General features: G+C 38.2%; 1 protein-coding gene across 7 annotated transcripts in view; it reads left to right on the forward strand.

Annotated features, from left to right (window-relative positions):
- Positions 1-23,906, forward strand: part of MYT1L (myelin transcription factor 1 like) — a 128,509-nt gene that overhangs the window by 103,151 nt on the left and 1,452 nt on the right. For 5 of the 7 annotated variants that reach the window (XM_034060520.1, XM_034060525.1, XM_034060522.1 and 2 more), the window contains exons 17-20: positions 15,186-15,277; positions 17,023-17,126; positions 22,102-22,245; positions 22,571-23,906. The exon at positions 22,571-23,906 is cut by the window's right edge and continues 1,452 nt beyond it. In XM_034060520.1, coding sequence (XP_033916411.1) covers positions 15,186-15,277; positions 17,023-17,126; positions 22,102-22,245; positions 22,571-22,711 — 481 coding nt within the window. In that variant the 3' untranslated portion in view covers positions 22,712-23,906. Of the gene's footprint in view, positions 1-15,185; positions 15,278-17,022; positions 17,133-22,101; positions 22,246-22,570 lie in introns of all 7 variants that reach the window. The other 2 variants (XM_034060527.1, XM_034060526.1) reach the window with 2 other exon arrangements.

Genomic DNA, 23,906 nt, shown 5'->3' on the forward strand with positions numbered 1-23,906 from the left:
AGTAAAGGTTTCTCGATTTTTAATGTTTGTCATGCCTGTCTGCAAAATTTCCTATTAATAGTTCTATTTTGTCAAGGAGTTTGCATAGGACAGAATGGCAACAGAGGGTTATGAGGTGGGACTTGAAGAATAGGATTAAGAGTGTTATACTTCAGAAAGGAGCCTGTGCTACCAGGAGAGGCCAGTGTGAAATTAGGTGGCCTATCAGCAATGTGATAGTGAATTGGAAGGCATGTAAGCATGGAGTCAGTAGACAGGTAAATAAAACAGGTTATAATGAAATGTAAATTTGTTAGTATACTGTAGTTTTCCAGTTTGGTTCTTGAACAGAGCCTTACATCCTCATATTTGATTTGAGACAATTTTTCTGGATGGCATAATTTCTAATACCATGATCAGTAGGAATTTCTCAGAATATACTTGGATTTAGCAGCCCTGCTCCTTAGTACAGAATGGGAAATGTGCATGTGTTGACATCAGTGGAAATTACATGCAGCAGTTCCTTTTCAGATCTAAAACACTGTTCTTGCTCCCATTTCCTGCCCACTTTTATTTAAATCAGCCCATTTCAAACACAGTAATTAGTTTTTTAATTCCTTTAGTATGAAAAATTGTTGTGGTTTAACCCCAGTAGGGAGCTCAACGCCATACAGCTGCTCTCTCACTCACTCCCAGCAGGATGCAGGAGAAAATCAGAAGGGTTAAACTGAAAAAATTCATGGGTTGAAGGAAAGACAGCTTAATAGGTAGAGCACAAGCCACACTTGCAAGCAAAGCAAAACAAGGAATCTGTTCACCACTTCCTATTGACAGGCAGGTGTTCAGCCATCTCCAGGAAAGTAGGGCTCTATCACATGTAACTGTTACTTGGGGAGACACTGCATCTCTGGATGTTCCCTCCTTTCTTCATCTTCCCCCCGGCTTTTATTGCTGAGCATAATGCTATATGGTCTGGGATATCCCTTGGGTCAGTTTGGGTCAGCTGTCCTGGCTGTGTCCCCTCCCAGCTTCTTGTGTACCTGCAGCCTGCTCACTGGTGGAGTGGGGTGAGGAGCAGAAAAGACCTTTACTCTGTGTAACCACTGTTCAGCAGTAACTAAAACATCCCTGTGTGATCAACACTGTTTTCAATACAAACAGAAAACATACCACCATACTAGCTTCTATGAAGAATATTAACTCTATCCCAGCCAAAAATAGTACAAAACCATAAGCTAGTAGAGCTATAGTATACAAGAGATGAACAAATTATAGGTATTTTCCCCATTTACATGCTAGTGCTAAACAGAGATAAACATGTGAAGAAAGGGAATTTTTCTATAGTGTGCCTGTACCCTCACTGAGGACAATGGGACTCCAAGATCTTTAAACAAGCTCATAGAATATGACTTGTATTTGCGCAGCAGGGGCATGCCACTGTCTGCAAAATGTCTAGAAGTGCTGGAAGTAATGGACATAATCCAGTGCATTTTCCCTTCTGAAGGAATGTATGCAGAAATTGTGAGGTGGTCATGAAAAATGGTTGTATATGACAGTTATGGGCTATCCACTTTATGCATAGGAAGGCTTAGTTAATGGTAAAGCTCTCAGAAGGCCTGCAGGAAGATAATAGCAGTGCACTCAGTTCAGTCATCTCCTTACGTGTATGTCCTGAGGTGAAGGAGCACTGCCAGTGTTGTTTCCTACAAAAATTGTAGGTTGGTCACAGCTCTGAGCTGCACAGATGCATTGCTAACACTGGGAACAGGCGGATTAGGAAAAGATTAAAAGATAAAAAGATACAAACTCAAAGCAGGAGCTGCCCTCTGCAGCTGCTTGCTAGAAGCAGGCAGGTTCCAGTACTCGCACAGATCCTCAGAAAACCTCTATTTCCCAAAGTCTCAAAGCATTCAGGAGATGACAGATGTGAAGGAAGAAGAATGGAGATGTAGATTTTTAATGTGCAGATCCTTCTTCTCATTAAATATGCTTTGCTAGAAATAGATAACTGTCTAAAATACCTGTGTCATCAAACTCAGTTCCTGAAGGGAAGTTTTTGCAGGTGCTGCCTATGGTCAAACCTACTGGTGTTCAAGGCTGCAGCTCAGACCATTGTCCATAAAACAGCATCTCACCCCAGGGTTATCTGGGATGGGTGTTGACAGGCAGAGTGACAAAGGGGCAGTAGCTCTATAATCCAGCTGCTTTGCATTTGCAAGCATGTCATAGTGGTGCAAATTTGCTCCTAAATTATTGTAGAGCTTTCAATCTTCATTTGCCTGAAGTCACATCCTCTCTTAGCATCAGCATTTCACAGCTTCAGCATTTAAAAAAATAAAATTACTTAGCAATGGTTCAATGATTGAGTCTTTAAGACATTAGCTCTATGGTTACGTAGGACATGAGAAAGCCTCAGATTATTCTCATTTTTATGTTTTGTATATAGGCTTGCAAACTCTGTTATTTGAGCAAAATCAGTCCTGCACTCTTGGACCTGAAATAACCTTTGTGTTGACAGAGCATTGTATGAGGCCTATAGATAAGACAGCAGGACTTATATTAAACTAATTTGTCTGAGATACTAAATGCCAGCTACTCCTTTCAGTTCATAGAGAAATAAAAGTGCCCAGAATTTAGATGGAGGCAATCAGTTCCTAGCAGGTGTCAGCTTTTCAGCAAGATAGGAAGCTTACATAAAATAAAACAGAATTAAAGAAAAAAAATCTGATATCTGCAAATAAATGCCAAGAGAAAAAAACTTAGAAACTTTATTAAAAACCTGAAAATATACTGTAAAGTTATGCTTGCACCCATTAATCCTTGTGTTTTCCATGTTTTCCTGAGCTGCCTTTTCTCAAGACTGAAGAAAGAAAGTTCTCTCAGCCTTTTGTCATATGGCAGGCATCCAGTCCTTTGATCATCTTTGTAGCCCTTTCTGGACCCTCTCCAGTCTGTCCACATCTTCTTTGTGTAGTGGGGAGCAAAACTGAGCACAGTATTCCAGGTATGGTCTGACATGTGCTTAGTAGAGTGGATAGTGACTTCTGTATCTCTTCTGGTGACACCACAGTTAATGTAACCCAGCATCCTGTTGTCTTGCTTTCCCACAGCAGCACACTGTCCATTCATACAGAGCTTGTTGTCCTCCAGGACCCCCAGGGAGTTTTCCACAGAGCTGCTTCCCAGACAGGTAGATCTCAGCCTGTGCTGCACTCCTGGATTATGTTTTTGCAGGTGCAAGACTTGTTTTTGTTGTACAAGACTTGTATTTGTTGTGCAACACTTGTCTTTGTTGAACTTCCTAAGTTTCTCATTGGCCCACTCTTCCTTCCAAGTTATCCTGCAAGGTGAATCTTCCTTCCAAAGTGTCTTCTTCTCCACATGGTTTGGTATCATCACCAAACTTCATCAGAGAGCACTATCCCATCTTCCAGATCATTTATGAAGATGCTAAACAGCACTGGGCCCAATATTGATCCGTGGAGGACCCCAACAGTGACAGGTCACAGCCTCATCCACTGCACAGAACACTAGTCAAGGTCATAATGCATCAGTTTCTCTAAGAGAAGGCTGTGAGAAAACACCTTGAAAGCCTTGGAGAAATTCAAGTAGACAATGTCCACTGCTTGCCCCACATCAACCAAGTAGGTTACTTTGTCATAGAAGATGATCAGATTTCTTGAGCGCGATTTGCTCCTTGTGAATCCATGCTGACTTTTCCCAATCATGTGCTTTATTTGCCTTGAGATATCCCCCAGGACGATTACCTTCATAATCTTCCCAGACTGAAGTGCCTGTAATTTCCTGGATCCTCCTTTCAGCCCCTGTGGATGGGAGTGATACTTGCCTTCTTCCAGTCTCCTGGGATGTCCCCCACTCCCCACAGCTTCTCAAAGATTATGGGGAGCAGCCCCGCAATGACATCAGCCAGCTCTTTTAATACCTTTGGGTCGTTATTGTTGCGGACCATCAGTTTGTAGGGGTCACACTGCTTTAATAGTTCACCTATCAACCCTTTCTTCACTGATGGTGGGCCTGTGTCTGCATCAGCCTGACAGTGCCCTTGTAGTTCTCAACAGGTATTTGTCAGCTTTTCATCTCCGGTACGCTTCTCGTTTGGTTTTGAGCAGATTCAGAAGTTTGCAGTTAAGGCAAATTGCAAGCATCCTTTAAAACACAAAGAATCTAAATTGCCAGATGAATTCTCAGGATGCTCTAAACTTCCAAAATACCGTGTTTATGAGGAATTTGTAATTATACATGTAGGGAGTCAAAGATTAAAAAGCACTTTTGAAAGGTGTTCCTATGCTATACTGAAGATAACATTGAAAATGGAAAAAACTTCGCAGAGATAAAATTTTTCTTGTTCTTCCATTTATTTATTTATGAAACATAAATACTGCTAAACTTCATATTTTTAAGAAACTTCCAATATGCAACTCATTAAATCATTTGATTGCATTTATTTCCAGCCAGGTCTACTGTCAAGTCTTGTCCTTTGTTTTATTTGTTGCTACAGTAAGTTGACAGAGAGCCATATTTCAGTCAAAATTAATTCACTCCTAATACTTATTGTTTCACATTTTCCCTGGTAGGTTTTTTAAAGTTGTAGAGAGTGTTTGTTTGGTTTTAATGTTCCTGTCCCCATCCTGTCATTGATTCATTTTGCTGTTTCCCACCTCTTATTTTTTTCTATGTTACAATTCAGCAGGACAAAGTCATACAATGTTAAGAGGATAGAAGAACTAACCAAACTCACTGCATTTAACAGTAATTACAGCTGACAATGACAAAGTGTCATCATGGTGGCATTATTGAAAGATGACAGACATGCAAATGTGCTGACATTTCCAAGAAGGCAAGGAGAGTATGTAATAATATACATAGAGAAGAAAAGTATTAAACTAAGATCTGTGAAGTGGATCCCTGCAGTACAAAGGATTTTTTTTACTTTAGGAATTTTGTGTTGACCCATAAGTTCAAGGGAAAAGAGTCTTTATGAATGGATTTTCAACACCTTCCTCTTTCCATTCTCCACCTCTCCTAATGCATTTGTGCTGTCCCTTTTCCCTTCCTGTTCCTATGACTCCTGTGTAGTCTCACCTCTTCTCCACTTCTCAGTCCTCAGCATTTGAGATAGCTGGCCCGCAAGTAGCTTCTCCTGAGTGGTGGCAGAACAGGACAGGTGATCTCACTGGTGATGCTTACAGCAAGCAGCCTTCTGCTCCTGGCCCTGCATCCCTGAATGGGGCTGATGGCAGAGAAGGTGCTCCCAATTGTCATATACACAAAGTACATGGAGGGTCTGGCAGCTAAATACAAACTCACATCTGAGTGTGTCCAAGTCTGTCAGAGGCTTATAACTCTAACAAACCCACATTTGTTTGCATGAAGACAGCAGAATGAATCTCTAAACTCAGAGCAATATCCCGTGAAATGTCAAGTCGTGCTCCAATTCATGGACAATTAGAGATATTCAGTGAATTATTTGGGCTTTTGTTTTTCTCCTATGTATGAAGTATGAAGAAAACAAGATACATAGACAAAACAATGATAAACAAATATATTCAAAGAAAGGGAATTTTTTTTTCTTGTGATGTTTGGAAAAAACTAACCTGGCCAGACACGTGCTATGGAAGATTTCAGCCAGTTCAGTTAAAATTTGGTAAAGGGCAGAATTAACTAAATGCAGAGCCTGGTTATTGAAACAGTTAGACCCTTTGACTGTGGGTAGCTCTGCCAGCTTTTTTCATTACAAGCTGGAAAAAAGATGGAATAGCATTTTAATCAGATGTACAGTCTATTAAACTGGAAGGCTCCTAACAGAGAGCTAATCTAAAAAGACTTAAGAGATTTACCTTGGGAAAGTCAAAGAGAAAATAATATGAAATTCATATTAGGAAAAGCAGACTGCACCATATAAACAAGAAAAATAGTTTTACCAGGCAGACCTGACAGATGACAGCAGATAGGAACTTCCACAGGTGCTTGCAATGTGACATCTCCTTGATTTCAAGCACTTAACAGAAGCTGTCTGGTTATAAGCCTGTTTGTCCTCATTACAGACTTAGCCCATAAAAATGCAGAGATGACTGGATGGCTTTTTAGATTTCAGGTGGGATGAATTTTCTCCTTAAAGTACCTTTCCCTGTCTGCTGTCTATACAAGTGCCTAGGCAAACTGTGCTTCATTTTAAGTACTTAAGTGGACTGGGCTTGGTCACTAAACAGATCACTTGAAATTCTGAGCTGCCTAAGAGCACTAACCAGAGGTATGCAGCTAGAAATACACCTTACTAATTTATACACAGGGAAGCCTCGGCCTGTTTTCTCCCTCACGATACATACCATATTTAACTGACCAGTAAATCCAGTGATCTTCAGGTCATCTGCATTGTTGTGTGCAGTCACAAGACAGGAGAGGTGCTGGTAGATTTTGCAGTGGCCAGCCTCCAGCTCCTGTGGCACTCAGCATTGCCCCATTGAGTGCACACTCCTTCGCTGTAATTTAATGCTACAGTCACCTATACTTTGTGTATTGTGCTGCAATGCTTCCTCATTCACCAAAGAATAAATAAGAGATTTTAGTCAAGAGATAAATCTCTTCCCCTGTTTAGAGATGATACAGGTTAGAGCTAATTAGCACATGTGAGAAGCCCACCCACAGAGCCTCTTTGCTGACTAAGCAACTTTAACAACATTTGCCACAGGACTACTGTGCTCAGCTGATGGGAACTTTAGCAGTGCTTTACTGTGCCAGCATCTCAAGATTCATTAATCCTTTTTCTGGTGTGTATTTATGTCCCATGGGGATTCCTTTAAAATAGAGTCTGCTCTCAGAGCCTTATCTCTCAGCATGGCCATGTTTACAGTTCTCCATAATTTCTGGTTTTGTTTTTTTCTTACCTGAAGCTTCTTTTGTTCTTTTGTTATGAGGGATGGGCATAATTGAGCTATAACACTATTTTACCTTTTAAATCTTCAATTAAAACCAAAGACCCTCTTGTCTTCTGTGCATCATGGCCATTCACTCTATATCATTATCAATTTGGTGCTTTACTAACCAGATTTTAATGCTAGTTTAATCTTCTAAAATAAGAAAGTATTTTTTTCCTAAAAGTGTTTTTTTTTTAAACAATTATCAGATATTAAAATAATTGTGAAAAGCTTACATTTTGGTTTAATCTTAACGGCTCTATTTCTTTCATGGACACTTGGGGAGTGTTTTAATTTTTCTTAGTTCTGGAGCCAATGTAAAGTTTTATTTAAACTCAGTAAAATCTCATATACCTCTCTCATCAGCTTTGGAAAGCAACTTGGATTAGGAGCTGCCATTTTCCATGTTACATCAAGCTTTCAGACTTCTTAACTTAGGTTTCCCTCCTGATTGAAAATTTAAGTGAAAGATCTTCATCACCAGTAATCAGGTGTGTTGTAAAAAAATTTTTAGCCAGGGAACAGGACCTAAAAAGGGCCACATTAATCAGAGTTATTCTTAAATTGAGCTGAACAGATTATTTTTTCCTAACACTGCACAAAGGCAGTCAGGGTTGTGTGGCCAGTGGAGAGGAGGGGAGATTCCTCTGTGAGTGGCAGCAATCTCCGTGCAAACAAAACTGGCTTGTTTGCAAAACCTCTCTCCTTCAACTCACAGCTCAGTAAGAAGCTGGGGAAAAGCCAGTCACCCTTGAATGTAAATAAAACTGAGTGCTGGGATATGGAGGGTTCCTTTTATCTCTTCTGGAGTTGTGCATAGAGTATTTCATTCTTTGAGGTGTGTAGCAGAATTTACTCTTGAGAATAAGGAAATCTCTAAAGCTGATACCCTTCAACATAGAAAAAATAAATGATTCGTGGATTTAATATTAAACCAAGGAAAGGGCTACTTTGATCAATGAGTTTGATCTCTTAACTTGAACTTCAAACATTACTAAATAGCTCGGGAGCTTAGTCATAAAAGCAAGGGTTTATCCATTAACAAAATAAACCAGTGGTTTTCACTGTGATCTGTATTTCCCTGAATTTCAGAAGTTTTACATCTGGGGCGTGTTCTCAGTTTGTCTCTACTCATAAAAGGTCCCTTGAATATGAGTTGTTCCTTCCTCTAGTCTATGGGCAATGTTATTTTTAATGAACTGGAAAAGTGTTTTGTATTATTAACTTTTTTGAAAAATCACTGAGGTAGTGAACCTATAAACATCTTGCAGTTTTCATGAAGTTGGCCCTCAGGATGATTTTTGGTTACTCCAGGTTGAGGCTCTGGTTTCTTTACATCCAGTTCTTTCTTTCGTTTAAACTTCAGCACCACATACCAAATATAAAAGTTGCATTTCATTCGATCTTTGTCTTCTCCTTTCCCACTTTCCTACTTCTCTGCTTGGAAAATGTTTTCTTCACTTGATAAAACAAGTACAATTCCTTCAGCTTCAAGAGGGACCAGGCTGCATCTGTCTGCTAAGGCAAAAAATGTATTTAACAAGCACAGCTAGAACCCAGATAACTAAAATCAGTTACCCAGACAATTGTTTCACTTGATCAATGATTCTCCACTATGGTGGCCTCTCTTGTTTGCATCTGTGAAGACAGTCCAATTACATTCTTGAAGCAGTTCAGGATTTTAGCCCACATTTATTTTTTTAAATGAAATTTCTTGGTAAATGTGCATTAAACACTAGCTAAATATCCCTTTCAAACTTTTTCCCCACTGATTTTCCTTTTATTTTGGGACCAAATTCACTTATTTTCTAAATCCACTGAATATGTGGCAAGCCATAGGTTGCAGTAATGTAACCACAGTCCTAAACAAGAAAGAAAATTCTTTTTTTATGTTGTGTTCAACTCTAAACAGATGCAATCACCATATAGTTTTATCTTGATTTGTGCATATATAATCTTTCTGCATACTTTCTAGATGACTGGGTTTCTGTTAGTGACTACTCTTCAGGGAAGTTGAGTAAGATATAAGTGTACATATGGATGTTCCTTTTTTCAGAGTTCACACAGGTACTAGCACTTAAGCTCCGCATGCCTCCATTTATAAAGTCTAACTGTAAAAAAAGCCTGATTAATGCAGGTTGAACTTCATGGCATAAAACCTAGACAGTCACCCTTTCTACCTGGCAGTCCTACAGGTGCATAGTGTGTAGAAATGTCTTCCGAATGGTCAGTGCTGTGCCATGCAAAGCAAAGCTGCATGACAGGTCCCAGCCATTCACTGCTCCATTTACCCCCCATGCCCAACAAAAGCATGTTTCCAATATAAATATTGTGTTACGGTGTTTTGCCGACCAGCAAAAACTGAAACCTCAAATTTCACCACATACCATACAGGAGGTTTGCATGATCTGACCCTAGATCACTTTAATCTAACAGTTTAATTCATTTTTCATAGTATTTTGTAAATTATAGCAGAGGTTTGCTTTCAAGGCTGATGTACCAGATCATTATTTTATTTCTAAAAATTACAGATTAAGCTTCACAGTAGAAACTGATTGAGAGCCAGGACACATTAAATCTCAAAAAGATAAGATGTTAATGATCAGGTGGCTGTTGATACCTTGTCTCTGTGGCAGCAGGAGCTCATTGTTCCTGATGATTCAGGAACTCAAAGGGAACCAGGAGTTGGGTATTGGTGCTTCTCACAATCCCATCAAGATGCTGTAGCTTCAAGCCCTGTGGCATCCAAAACCTGACAGAGATGAATGGTGGCTTAGTACTTCTATACTGTATTACAGCAGTACCCCCAGCAATGTAGCAAGCCTTATTCACTTTTTATTATGGAAAGAATACTCAACTATTTTTATATTTTCTTTTGCATGATTTCTCATGTGTATAAGAATAATGGCAGTAGCAATTGCGATAACTGTGATTAATTTTGCTAGTTCTTTGCTGGAATGAATAAGCTGCAGAATTCCATGTTTCTGTAAAAGTAAGTGTAAGGTTTGTTAAAATATAAAAAAAACAACCAAAGCAAGATTACACTCTAATTCCACTTCTAACAGGAAGTTTATGACAGACATCAACTATAAAGGCTTTAAACTTGATAGGAATATAAGTATTATCCATATCAAAAGTACTAGCTAGCATGTTTCTCTTGGTCTTTTTTTGGGTTTTGAGAAGCTTAAAGCATATTTTGCTTACTTCTTAAAGCACTGAAATGGCTTTCTTTTATGCTTTTTTGTTTGCCAGTCATAGGAAAACAAATATATTCTCAAGATATTTGAGACAAATAAAATCATACCTACTCCTTTTTGTCTTCTGTCTCCTTCTAAATTCCAGTCTTCTAGAACACTCAAGTCATTCTCAGCCTTACTGGTATCTCAAGTCAAGCTTTTTGGTTAACTCTACAGCTCCATGAGGTTCAGCCTTTGTCCAACTTAGCCCTGATTTTCATCTTATCTTCCTATATGCCCTGTTTTGGTTGTTCTTGACTTAGAGAAAAGCAGTTACCTTCAGGAGAAATAATGTAGTCAAGGAATTTCCTTACAGATTAGAAGCTTATCCAAAAAGTTCTAATTTACTTTTTATATTATTTAAGGTATTTTTAGATAATTAAGAACAGAGCTGGTCATAAAGAATACATATTGCTATCTTTGTTTTATTCATTCCTGAAGAATTTAGCTAAGTTAAATAAACTGTGGTAGAACTCAATCCTCTAATTTAGATTACTAGTTTAGTATCTGCTTCATTGAAATTGTAAGTGCCTGGTTCAGCAAAGTGAGCGTTACAATACAATATAAAATTAAGAGAGAGAGGCCCATTTGCTGGTAAAGATCTATAGAGGAAGATGATAGCATGGTATGGCTCTGGCATCTCTGTGTGGAAGTTAGTACCTCTGGGAGTTTTGAATGCTCTCTTAAATTGCGTAAAGCCACAGGAAAAGTTGAGAACTTCTGTTTGTTTATAACTTTCTCTAAGGAGAGATGCATAGCAATATAAGGTAGTCATAGTGGTATCTAATGCATATGTTAAAGCCATGAGGGGCAGGAAAGCAGTAAGAGGAAGCTTGTGATGTGAGCATGCAGTTGCATGGAAAGAAAGCCCTCCTCTGTCTGTGCATGTTGTATTAGATCACCAGTGGGAAGAACAAAACTAACCTGGTTACAGGATGTGAAAACCTTCCACATCCTCACTAGTAGATCCCAAAATAGGCAGCCCTTTACCTTTCCTCTCACTAACTCATGACTCATCTAGTTGCCTCTGGAAGAAGGTAGATAATCCATGCAAAAAAACTTTCCAATCATTCCTGCTGCAGGAGCAAAGCACAGGACCCAGATCTTCTGTTTCTAGTTTAGGCAGAGGACTTCTGGTACTAGAATGACCAAACTGCAGCACAGATATAAGTAATGTATAAGTGCTTACCCTTCAAATAGGTATCTTTCTGATGGAGATAGCATGAGCCAGAGGCAGTTTCTGTAAGGCAACCAGATTATGACCACTCTATTTTGTAAAGTAGTGCAAACATGGGACACTGTACCTGGAGCCTCAGGGCGAGAGTGTGTTTTGGAGCATGATGAATATACTAGTAGAGAGGTAGCCTTTCAGACAAGCTTCGAAGATACCTACAGGTTTAGGCAGTCCTGAAAACTGGATGTACATAAATAACCATGGCCTGGGAGTAAGACTGGGTTTTTGATACCAAAATTTGGATGTAGGCACAGTGAATCTTACACTACATTTCTTATGCTTGTGAACATAATTCTTTTTTTTTTGTTTGTTTGTTTTCCTACAGAATCATAGAATAGTTAGGGTTGGAAAGGACCTTAAGATCATCTAGTTCCAACCCCTCTTCCATGGGCAAGGACTGCCATGGCAGGGTCACCCAAGGCTCTCTCCAACCTGGCCTTGAGCACCACCAGGGATGGAGCATTCACAACTTCCCTGGGCAACCCATTCCAGTGCGTCACCACACTCACAGTAAAGAACTTCCTCCTTATATCCAATCTAAACTTCCTCCATTTAAGTTTTAACCCACTCCCCCTTGTCCTGTCATTACAGTCCCTAATGAAGAGTCCCTCATCAGCACTTTTATAAGCCTCCCTTCAAATACTGGAAGGCTGCTATGAGGTCTCCACGCAGCCTTCTCTTCTCCAGGCTGAACAGCCCCAACTTTCTCAGCCTGTCTTCATATGGGAGGTGCTCCAGTCCCCTGATCATCCTCGTGGCCCTCCTCTGCACTTGTTCCAACAGTTCCATGTCCTTTTTATGTTGAGGACACCAGAAGTGCACGCAATACTCCAAGTGAGGTCTCACGAAAGCAGAGTAGAGGGACAGGATCACGTCCTTCAACTTGCTGGTCACGCTCCTTTTGATACACGTGGCTTTCTGAGCTGTGAGTGCACACTGAAGCCAGCTCATGTTCATTTTCTCATTGATTGACCAAGTCCTTCTCCGCAGGACTACAATGAATTTCCTTTTTGCCCAACCTGTAGCTGTGCCTAGGATTGCTCCGACCCAGGTGTAGGACCTTGCACTTGGCATGGTTAAACTCATGAGGTTGGCATCAGCCCACCTCACAAGTGTGTCAAGGTCCCTCTGAATGGCATTCATTCCCTTCAGCGTATCAACGGAACCACACAGCTTGGTGTCATCGGCAAACTTGCTGAGGGCACACTCAATTCCATTGTCCATGTCACCGACAAAGATATTAAACAAGACCGGTCCCAACACCAATCCCTGAGGGACACCACTCGTTACTGGTCTCCAGCCAGACATTGAACCGTTGACCACAACTCTTTGAGTGCGACCATCCAGCCAGTTCTTTGTCCACAGAGTGGTCCACCTATCAAACTGATGTCTCTCCAATTTAAAAAAGAGGATGTCATGTGGGACAGTGTCGAACACTTTGCACAAGTCCAGGTAGATGACGTCAACTGCTCCACCCCTGTCCATCACTTTTGTAGCCCCGTCATAGAAGGCCACCAAATTGGTCAGGCAGGGTTTCCCCTTTGTGAAGCCATGCTGGCTGTCACCAAGCACCTGGTTGTTTTTCATGTGCCTTAGCTTGCCTTCCAAGATAATCTGCTCCCAGATTTTGCCAGGCACAGAGGTGAGACTGACAGGTCTGTAATTCCCTGGGTCATCCATTTTCCCCTTCTTGAAAATGGGGGTTATATTTCCCTTTTTCCAGTCATCGGGAACTTCACTTGTCTGCCATGATTTTTCAAATATGATGGCCAGTGGCTTAGCAACTTCATTCTCCAGCTATTCTTTTTATTCTTTCACATTTTCAAGTGCACAGTTCTTATTGTCTGTTTAGAGTTTAAATACTATACTTATAGGCTCTTTGAGGGATAATTTTATTTTGAGGAATTCTGTAAGTTGTCATCAGTCAAAACTTTAAGAGAGTAAAGGGCTGCAGACCAAGATGAGAGTAAACTATCACAGCTGTTACAATGTCCAGTGATGGTAACTTCTGAAAAAGAGAGGCCAAAATATGAGGGAATTCATTAAATCAATTAAAAGGATACAAAAATTAAGTCAATTAAAATATGCAGAAACCTTGCATATGCTCTTATCTTCCATTCCTTTCCCTGTGCAAAAGATTTTTTTTACCCAAATAGTGATCCACTCCTCCTTAATCTTCCTCAAGGCTCCCTTTGACACTTCAAGAAAAGTTTTTTAACATTACACAGTGAGTCAATAGCAGATCTTGGAGCAGTAATATGATATCCTACCACCTAGGTTACAGTGAAAAGCTACTAGATCGCTCAATTTAGTATCATAGAATCATAGAATAGTTAGGGTTGGAAAGAACCTTAAGATCATCTAGTTCCAACCCCCACTGGTATTGTTTTATTATATGTCTTCTCAGTAACAGAGCTGTGTAAAATATTGAACATTAATTCATTTGCTGAGAAAAGAAAAGGTTTTTTCAGTTGTTTTTTTCTGGGTAGAGTTTCATTTTTTGGATAGCTGCACTTGATAATAGTAGCCCAGGTTTTTCAGAGAGACATTTTCAATAATTAAACATTATAGTTAAATTAGAGCACTTTATTTAGTAGACAGTTGGGTCTTTACTTAAATAAATGTTTTTAATCAAAGATAGTACATTTCCAAGGAACTTTTTCCACATTACAAAGATTATTTTATTATTAGCTTTGAATTTGATTTGCACAATTAAAAGTGGTAAAAAAGTCTGCCTTTGGTTCTGAAGAGGAAACATTAATATGACTGTATGCAATAAGAAGTATGTGACAATCAGTTTCAGTGGCTATAAACCTTAAATGTTGAAGCAATAGGGAATTTTTTAGCCAGTTTTTTTTCAGTAAAATTCCTTTCACTGCAAAAGCTTGCTCAGAATAAGACTATACTTTTCCATCATTAAATTTTTGAATATGTATTTTCTCTTACCTGTAATAGTGCAACTACATTAATGTCAAGATTTTGAAAAAGGAGATAGTTTGGTTATTACAATTATTTATAAAATAGCACAGTGATCAGTATTTTTATTATTTATTATTTTCACAATGAAATCTGCTAGGCCTGCGTTTGCTATCAAACTGGTTTTATGATGCAATTAAAAAGCTTAATATTTTGGCATGAGATGAGATAACTGAGTCTACATCAATGAGTGTAACAAATATACATTATAAGAGAGATATATCCCTCATCAAGGCAAGGTCATTTTTATAGCAATAACTTTTCTTCGACTTCAGCAAAAAACAACACATAATTACATTCTTTTTAAGAAACAATTTAGAAAAGGTCAATTTGGCAAGCTCAATAGGTGATATTTACAAAGAGAAGCATAGTTTATAAGAGTTAGCCATTTGGATGTGGAAGATAGCTCATGCCCCCTTCTCTCAGCATTCAGTTCCATGTTTGAACATTTGAATTTAAAAGGGTGGAAGTTCAGGGTAGGGACATATAAATTCAAAGGGGAATATTTTCACAGTAACTGGTTTTAAAATAAGAGTTTTTAATAAGAGCATTGTGTCTGTAGAAAATTGGACTGTTGCTCCCAGGCTTATAGTTTCACAAGATATATCTGACTTTTATGTTAGCAATCCATACAAAAAGAATTTGGAAGAAAGAATCAAAACCACGAAATCAGTACTAGTAAGTCCTTTTTTTTAGACTAACACACTCTTTCAGTGCTAGGCAGTGAAGATAAACTTGTCTTTGATACTGTTTTTATTACAGGTTTGGATTAAAGATTTATTTTCAATGACTTATCAAAATTAACAGGCTCCTTACTGTTCACAGTTTATCGGGATGCCCCAGAGCTACTTCAGCAATGAAGAAAGCAAAGCTGTCTGGTGAACAAATGCTAACAATAAAGCAGCGGGCCAGTAATGGTAAATTTTTAATCATTACCTTTATAAATATTACTTTTTTGTAAACTGAAGTTGTCTTTATTCTATTGGCTCTTTTTCCTACATGTGCAAATCTTCTTTGTATAAATAATGAATTCACCGCCAGTAGAAGTAGGCTGTGGATATCTGAGCCAGCAGAGGAATGGTCAGGCTGGTCTGTTATGTCCACATAAATCTAAACCACTAAAATATTTCCAAGCATAATATACCATTATAATTTTCTGGTTCACATCTCATTCATTAAAGGTACATAATTGGTCTTAATTGTTGCAGGATTCAGAAGAGAAAAAGGTTTATTTTCCAGAGTGTCAGATCTTCATGAGGTCCCTTGAATTCATCTGGAGCTGTGACTCTGTAACCTCTAATCTTGTGCCATTGCATTTCCAATAGTCTACAGCCCTTTCTGGGAACCCTGAGTTGCAAGGAAGCTGATAAAAGTATCTTGGATAAAAATCCAAAATCTAATAGTCAAACTACAATAGAAGCAAAATATAGGTGCTTCATGTCAAATAAGTAGTGCACAAAAGACTTGTCTGAGAGGTGCCTAAGTACTGAGGTTTCTTGAAAAACTTGATGCAGTCACTTAGTCTGTGACTGTGCATTGCCTTCTTAATTTCTGTTGTTGACTTTGAGAACCACAAAGCATTTCAAAACAGTGCAGGAACAGTTTCAGCCCACACTGCCAGTATGTCTGAGGCAAGCATTGACTGTCTGTCTTCAGTAGCTGGTAACCAGGGAGTGGAAAGTCTGGATGTAATTTTCTCTGCAGCATGGCAAGTATTGGAAACTGTATCTGCTATGCCCAGGAAAAATGCCTTAAGGAGTGGTACATGTAAATTTTGGGTACTTAGAGGGATACAGGGCATTCTTCTATTAGAGTTACGGACTGTGGGAAAAGGAAGGCAAGATTCACACTAGAGTAAGAATAAGAGAACTGGAACACCAATTTCTCTAGCTTTAGGGGTTCAGACTGACTTGGGAGAAAATAGGTCTATCTCTTCCCAGGACTTTTTATTTTATGCTTTGTTATAGTAATTTAATGGATAAATAAAGAAAACTTTTACAGTTTATTCTTGCCTGAGTCCTTAAAAATGCAGATACCTTTAAAATTCTGTTCTCTAAATGTCTGTGCCATAAAACCCCAGAAATCACTTCAGCTTTGCAAATTATTCTCTAGATCATTATTTAATAATAACCTTCTGAACCATGAACTTACTAAAAGCAAAAGCAGAATCACAATATAGCCCAGTAACTCAACAAAAATTCACTGTGCTGGAAAAAAAAAAAGTCTTCTGAAATAGTTACAAATTATTTTAATGGTGCTAGCATGACTAGCATGTCAAGATATTTTCTTAATAAGATCTGTAAGTGGACACAGTCTTTCAAATAAGTTACATATGACAGTGGAGCAGAAATTATTGCTGCAGGTACATTTCTCATGATACAAAGTTGAATCAGTACACAGAAAGAAAAAGGTGTATCTTACTGATCCTGTAAGCATTTTCAACACTCTCACTGGAAAATTACTGCAATTCTTAAAACAAAAGTAGTGGAACATAAATTGGTTTAACTTCAGAAGACAACCTTGAAGAACACTTCCTTTTTCTTTTTACGTTAATACTTTTGCTTAAAACAAATTGGTTTTCAAATATGGAAATAATTAATTCACTGAATTATTATTTGAAGCTTAATTATTTTAACACCCCTTTTATTTTTATATCACACAGGTATAGAAAATGATGAAGAAATTAAACAATTAGATGAAGAAATCAAAGAACTAAATGAATCCAACTCCCAGATGGAAGCTGATATGATTAAACTCCGAACTCAGGTAACAGTTTTATGAAGCCCTAAATTCACCTGCTTTTTCTATGTGATTGATTAAAAGAAATATGGGAAATATATTGTTCCCTTTTATATTTCTTACATATTAAGATTTCTATCTGTGATCTGCCACTTATAAAGTCAGAAAACAATATCCATTTTGCAGTTTCCACACCAGATAGAAGCATCATGGTCAGCTTTGCATTTCCCCTTGATAAGGTTGTGCCTTTTTAATAGCAGTTAAAATATTGTGTGATATCATGGACATTAACATAAGCTACCAGGTGAAGGAGTCCAGATGAACAACCTGACTTTTCCCACTTCTGTCTTACAGAGAAAATTTAGGTAGGGAGGTGAATATCTGTTACATTTCACTTCATCATGTGCAACGCTAGGCAGCCCTTGGTGACAGTAGTGGTTCCACACAGATTCAGTTTAATTCCTTTTAGTTTCCACATACAGGAAAGGCAAACCTAACAACAGACTATTATTTAAAACCTCATTAGACAGCAGTCCTAAAACTGGATGGAAAAAGCAAAGGAAGGACATGAATTTCATTCTTTCCCTGGTATTTTCCAGTGTCCAGCATAGCTTCTTGTGCTTTTTTCTTCACATTATCTGAGCATAGACACCAACAGGGAGATTGATCACAGTTCTTGCCATTTATCAACCTTTAGTCCCATGGTCATAATCATCCAATTGATCTTGATGGAAATAGGGTAAACCATTCCTTGTTACTTCTTTGCTGCTTGTGGAGAAGAGTGCCATGTCTGTTATCCTCTTCCTCTTGCATACTTATAAACAGAAGGCAGGATAAGCCTCTTCAGTTTGTTTATTCTTTGCTTCTTAACCTTAGCCAAATTGATACTGAAACCTTACTTCTATGTTATGCCTGTATTCAGGGTTCTTTTGTCATTATTCAGCCTTTATGGGATTTGACCTATGTTTTAGACAGTTTTCTGATGTGACCACATATAACTTTAGGGTAATAAGGACAAACTCTACAAGAATGTAAAGCAAGAAAAATAATCAGTGGCAGGAAAATTACATTTATTTATATTGGAAGAATTTGGTTCTAAGTTTTGAATCTGGCAGCTTCCAATCTGTTGTGGTTTAAACCCAGCTGGCAACTCAGAACCACACAGCCACTTGCTCACTCCTCCACCTTCCTTCCCCCGCTCCCAGAGGGATGGGGAGGAGAATCAAAACAGTGTAACTCCCATGGATTGAGATAAGAACAGTTTAGTAACTAAGGTATAACACAAACAACTGTTGCTACCACCAATAATAATAATGATAAGGGAAATAACAAGGGAAGAGAATACAATCGCTCACCACTCACTGACCGATACCCAGCCCAACCCGAGCAGTGATCTAACCCTTCTGGGTAACTGCCCCCAGTTTATATAATGGGCATGACGTGCTGTGGTATGGAATACCTCTTTGACTAGTTTGGCTCAGGTGTCCTGTGTCTGCTTCCTCCCAGCTTCCCCTCCTCCCTGGCAGAGCACGAGACTCAGAAAGTCTTTGGTCAGAGTAGACATTACTGAGGAACAACTAAAACCATTGGTATTATCAGCGTTGTTCCCAGGCTAAAAGTCAAAAACACAGCAGTGCCCCAGCTACTAAGGAGAAAAATGACTGCTACTGCTCAACCCAGGACACAATCTGCCTCATGTTTTCTTTTGCTTAATACAACACTGTAGGTCTTTTTTCCACATACAGACTGATTTAGGTGAGATTTTAAAAAGTGTAAAGCAGTATGGCTGTTATGTATGCATTAGATAAATGCTCCAGTAGTCAGTAAGTATCTGCATTTTTGATTCTGGTTTTGGCTAGATGAATTTTAAAAAATATATAAATAAAGCTATGATAACACTATCACAGGCATAAAATATGTATTTTATGAGTTCCCAAGATTTAGCTAGGAATTTCACATCAAGTTTTGATGTGTCATGAGTACAGAAGCCATACTCCAGTGTCTGAGTTCTAGCTGGGATCTACACTACCTGCGATCACAGCATATTTGTGGTAAAAAAAGCCTCAGCTGATGATTTTGCCATCAAGTAGAAAGGATGCTTTTCACACCTTGGTGCAGCAGTTTTAGAAAAAGGATAGAATGACTGGCAGCGATACATCCTGTCATTAAGATAATTAATAGGAATCTAGAAAATAGCACTACAAAAGACCTTGACATGTTATTTTGTCCATCAGTCTCCCTTTCCTACTTTCCAGCTCTTCCTAAGCCACTCCTGATAGGTGCTTGTCTAACCTGCTTTTTACTTACTACACCAGAGATTCCACAATCCCTGGGCAGTCAGGTCTAATTCTTACCTATTCTTACCCAACTAGCTAGTGCCGCCTAGCAGAAAATCCTAGCTGAGCCAGACTTAACAGGAATTCAGAGGCCTCAGATTTGAATTCATACACACTCCTGAAGATAAGCAATTTACATTTCCAACATGTAGAGAGTTACATCATAGTCATTATCAATCTATTGAGAGGATCAAAGTCAACAGTCCGCTATATTTGCAACAGTAGAATTATATTGAACAAAACAAAATGTTTGCTGATAAACCTTTAGAAAATCATTGTGCACCCTAGATTTCATTAAGACTTCACGGACAGGGAATACACAATGGGCAGATAGTAGTTCTGTGAACACCAGAAGTATCAACAGTCTTGCTTCATGCGGATTTGCATCTTGTATGATTGTGTCAGCAGAAGTTTTTCCTACAATACGAACTTCCCCTCTATGTAGACTCTTTTATGTTTAAGTCATGCTGCAGGCTTTTCCCTAGCTGGATCATTCATAGTACTCTCATTTGTTCAGCTGCCTTTTACCTTAACAAAGTATTTTTCATCTAAGGCTTTCTAGTAAATTTGTTCAAAAGTATGAGAGGGGCAGAAACACATAAAGGTGAGTGGGAGAAAGAAGAATCTGCAGATAACTGTGTGTCTCATACAAGCAGCAGGTTATCCTGTTTTCAGAATAGATACAAGTGAACATTCATTAGTTTCAGAGTAAAATGTTGGGAGGTAAATTTCAGCCTTTAAGCAAGTGGATACAATAATTAAGTGTGCCAGTTATCTTAAGGTACTTACAGATGAGTACTAAATGCAACCGTGAGAAACACTGATCAGCTGCCACAGTATTTGCATATAGGTAGCATCTCACTTAAAAAAAATACAGAGAATAAAAGATCTATTCAAGTAGCAGCATTCAGCTACCTCAAAGATCTACAAAATGGCAGCTCCTGCTCATGGTAGTGAGGCAGCAGCACTATACCATGCTGAACTGGGCCTTCAACATCAGACTCTTCACTTTGGACTGTAATGTAATAAACAGTTTTTTAGGGTAAAAATTGGAGCAAGACTGCCTCTAACAAGTACCTATGAAAGACGTTTTGCATTTGCATGCAGCATTTGTCTCCAACGTAAAAAAGCTGAGAGCAAAACGAGAGGAGGATGTGTTTCCAGTTTCAAAGCTAAAGGGTTTTGCCTGCTATTATATGTTGTGGAAATACTTCAGAATCAATTAATTTTGACAAAACCAAAACCCTGCAATACTTACAGCTTGGATTAACTGCAATATAAACACTTAAAGTAAGAGATACTTGAAGATCTTTTTATGTAGCCACATCACTTGTCAAAGTTACTTCTATCAAATGGGCTGTATTTCCATAAGCAACTGAAACTTCCATTTAACCAGAATAAAACTTAAGGGATCTAAGTACCTGATTGTGCCAACAGTTTCCTAAAAATCTACACATCTGTGGTCAAATTAATGTTCACTTAAGAACCTTTACTCCTGCCTGCTACTACCACACAAACCTGCAGCCTTCCCATCAGCATTTAGACTATTAATTCTTCCCAGAGTTGCCAGTGCAGAAATGGATAAAACTCATTTTGAGAATTCAGAAACTTGTGTTCTTTGGCATTTTTTCCACTTCTCTGATTTTTATTTTTTTTTTGCCCTGTCATCAATGCATACTTCAGCCCACACACATAAAAGCACACTGTACACTTCTTTTTAGAGGTTAATGGTTATCATCCACGGTGGAAGGTAAGGAGAGGTCTGCAGAGGAAAGCACAGACAGATAAGAGTAAGCTCTGCATATCCTCTTGACGAGCCAGTGTTCATTTGAAGTCTTTATAGCTTCATTAGCACACTGCTCTGCACAAGCTGGGGTAAATTGCCTCTCAGCAATGCTTTTTAGCTCAAGAAGGGCAGCATGCAAGGTCAGAGCTGAGTCTGGTCATCTGGGAACACCAGCAGAGCATACAGGCAGAGCATACTCTCATCTGTCTTCACCTGTACATGTAGTCATGCCCCAGAGACCCACCTTCCTGGCTTTTGCGCAGATTTTCTTCAATTCCTTCAGTTTTTCACGTCATTGCATGTATTAGGAAACTTTCTGAATTTGTACATACATTGCAATAACATGCAACTGTTCAGCTTTCAAAAGCAGCCCTGTGAACTTGCATAGATTCAAATTATACTTAAAAAGAGTTAAACACTGGCAGCAAGGAGCTGTGCATGCTTAACTAACTTTATACATGTATACAGATATATATATATATGTCAATCAGAAAATACAATAAATGCTTACTTACTGCAGAATGTGTGTAAGGCAGGCTCCTAGAAGTGTTTAACCAAATGGGTGAACTTGCAGAACTAAGGTCTTTCTTAATGCCTTTCAACTCAAGAAGAAAAGTTCTAAAGGAGTGCAATAGAATTCAAGTTCATTCATTATTACCAATATTAAAAAGACAAGCTGTTAAAGTCATACAACACGCAGTAAGAATAAGAAGCCCTTAACAATGATAAGAATTGCAGACTCTAGCAAAACCTTTTTAATCGTGAATGAATAGTCCTTTTTCTCCTTTCTCTGGTATTTCTGTTATCTCTTCCTTCAAAAAGCACATGCTTTATAACAGTTTGCCTTATATTACATTGTGCACAAATTTGTCCATTTTAGATTACCACAATGGAGAGCAACCTGAAGACGATAGAAGAGGAGAACAAAGTAATTGAACAGCAAAATGAGTCTCTTCTTCATGAACTGGCTAATTTAAGCCAGTCTTTAATTCATAGTCTAGCTAATATCCAGCTGCCACATATGGTAAGTGATTGAGAGCACAAGTTAAGGAATTTGGCGATCTTCAGTTCACTTCATACAATAGATGTCTTTTTTTATGTTTATGTTTCATCAACCAGTTGGATATTTGTGGTAACAACACTGAAACCATAAAGATACATTTAACTGCTAACAAAGACATGGAGGGCCTGTTCCAGTGTATCCTGTAAAATTAAGTAAGAACCAAATAGGCATTTTAAATATTACTAAAAAAATGGTGGCAATATGCCTTGATAATATGTTATGCTTAAATGAATTTACGCTTAAGAAAATAAAAGTTGTATATGAACTACTATTTAATATCTCGTAGGAACCAATCAATGAACAAAATTTTGATGCTTACGTGACCACTTTGACGGACATGTATACAAATCAAGATCGTTATCAGAGTCCAGAAAATAAAGCCCTACTGGAAAATATAAAGCAGGCTGTGAGAGGAATTCAGGTCTGAACAGCTGCTATAGTGGTGAAAGTCTTGCTTAAAAAAGGATGCCTCTTGTTTTTTGCTGCTGTAATTTACCAGAAAGTGTTATATATTTATTTCTGTTTGAAACAGTGTTATGCTTACAAGACTTCATAATGATTTTATGTCTTGCTTTAAAGATAGTAACTGCAGAATAGTTTTTTGAATACATTCACATTTTGTACGTTTTCATATAAGCTGACATAGTGTGATATGCCATGTAATGTTTATAGCTGCTAATGTATGCACATTTTTGGGGTATATATATTTCTGAAGAGGTAAGCTGATCAAAATAAATAGAGTGTAAATTCTTTTTAATGCTTTAGTGATTAAATGTTTTAGTATTTTGAACTGAAATGGACAAAAAAAAAACAGCTTTGAATGACAATGTTGCAGTCTGCAGCCACTTTTTAAACACTATCATTTTGCCTCATGTTGGAGGATTTTATGGGATTTAAGAAATACATTTTGTGTGCATATTGTTTCATAGCAAGAATTGGTTGCAAAAATGCTTTATTTTTGAACAATGCTTGAAAATATTATGTGACTTTTGGTTTGAAGGATGGTGTGTGGTGGGGGCAATAAAATAAGGTTTTTTGAATTCCAAGAAAATGGCATGGATTAGATGTAAGATACAAAATGGGTAATTTATTGTAAGACAACATCAAGCCATGGAAACTTGACAGAAGATTCAAAGCAGCTTAAACAGCACTTTTTAATTAACTTCTAAGCATTACATGGTATGAATATGGGAACATCCATTATGAAAAGAACTATATCAGAGGTGGACAACGTGAAGATTTCAGCTTTTGTTTTCAAATAAACTTTGGAGCCAACATTCTCTTATCTCTACTGGACTGCTAGTGCCCCTCTGAACTATCTGTTATAGCAATGTAGTTCATCTTTCAGAAATTCTGTGTTTTCAATTCAAGATGGAGGACAATATTTTAAAATTAATATTGCCTTTTCACATCTTTAATTTTGGGATAAACACAAATGATCTGTGTCTAGTAAGAATTACTGAACTGCATTCGTTGCTGACTATAGGAGGAATGCAGTTCAGTAAAGATCTTTCTTTTTGCTTTGTCAAGCATTTGATCCCATTTTTAACATTTTAACATTTATGTTTTGCTTTTTGTTGGAGAACAATCATTACTGCAGCATTCACATATGCTTTGTATTT

The sequence above is a fragment of the Melopsittacus undulatus genome, chromosome 3, assembly GCF_012275295.1.
Source record: "Melopsittacus undulatus isolate bMelUnd1 chromosome 3, bMelUnd1.mat.Z, whole genome shotgun sequence".
In the NCBI taxonomy this organism is placed as follows: Eukaryota; Metazoa; Chordata; class Aves; order Psittaciformes; family Psittaculidae; genus Melopsittacus; species Melopsittacus undulatus.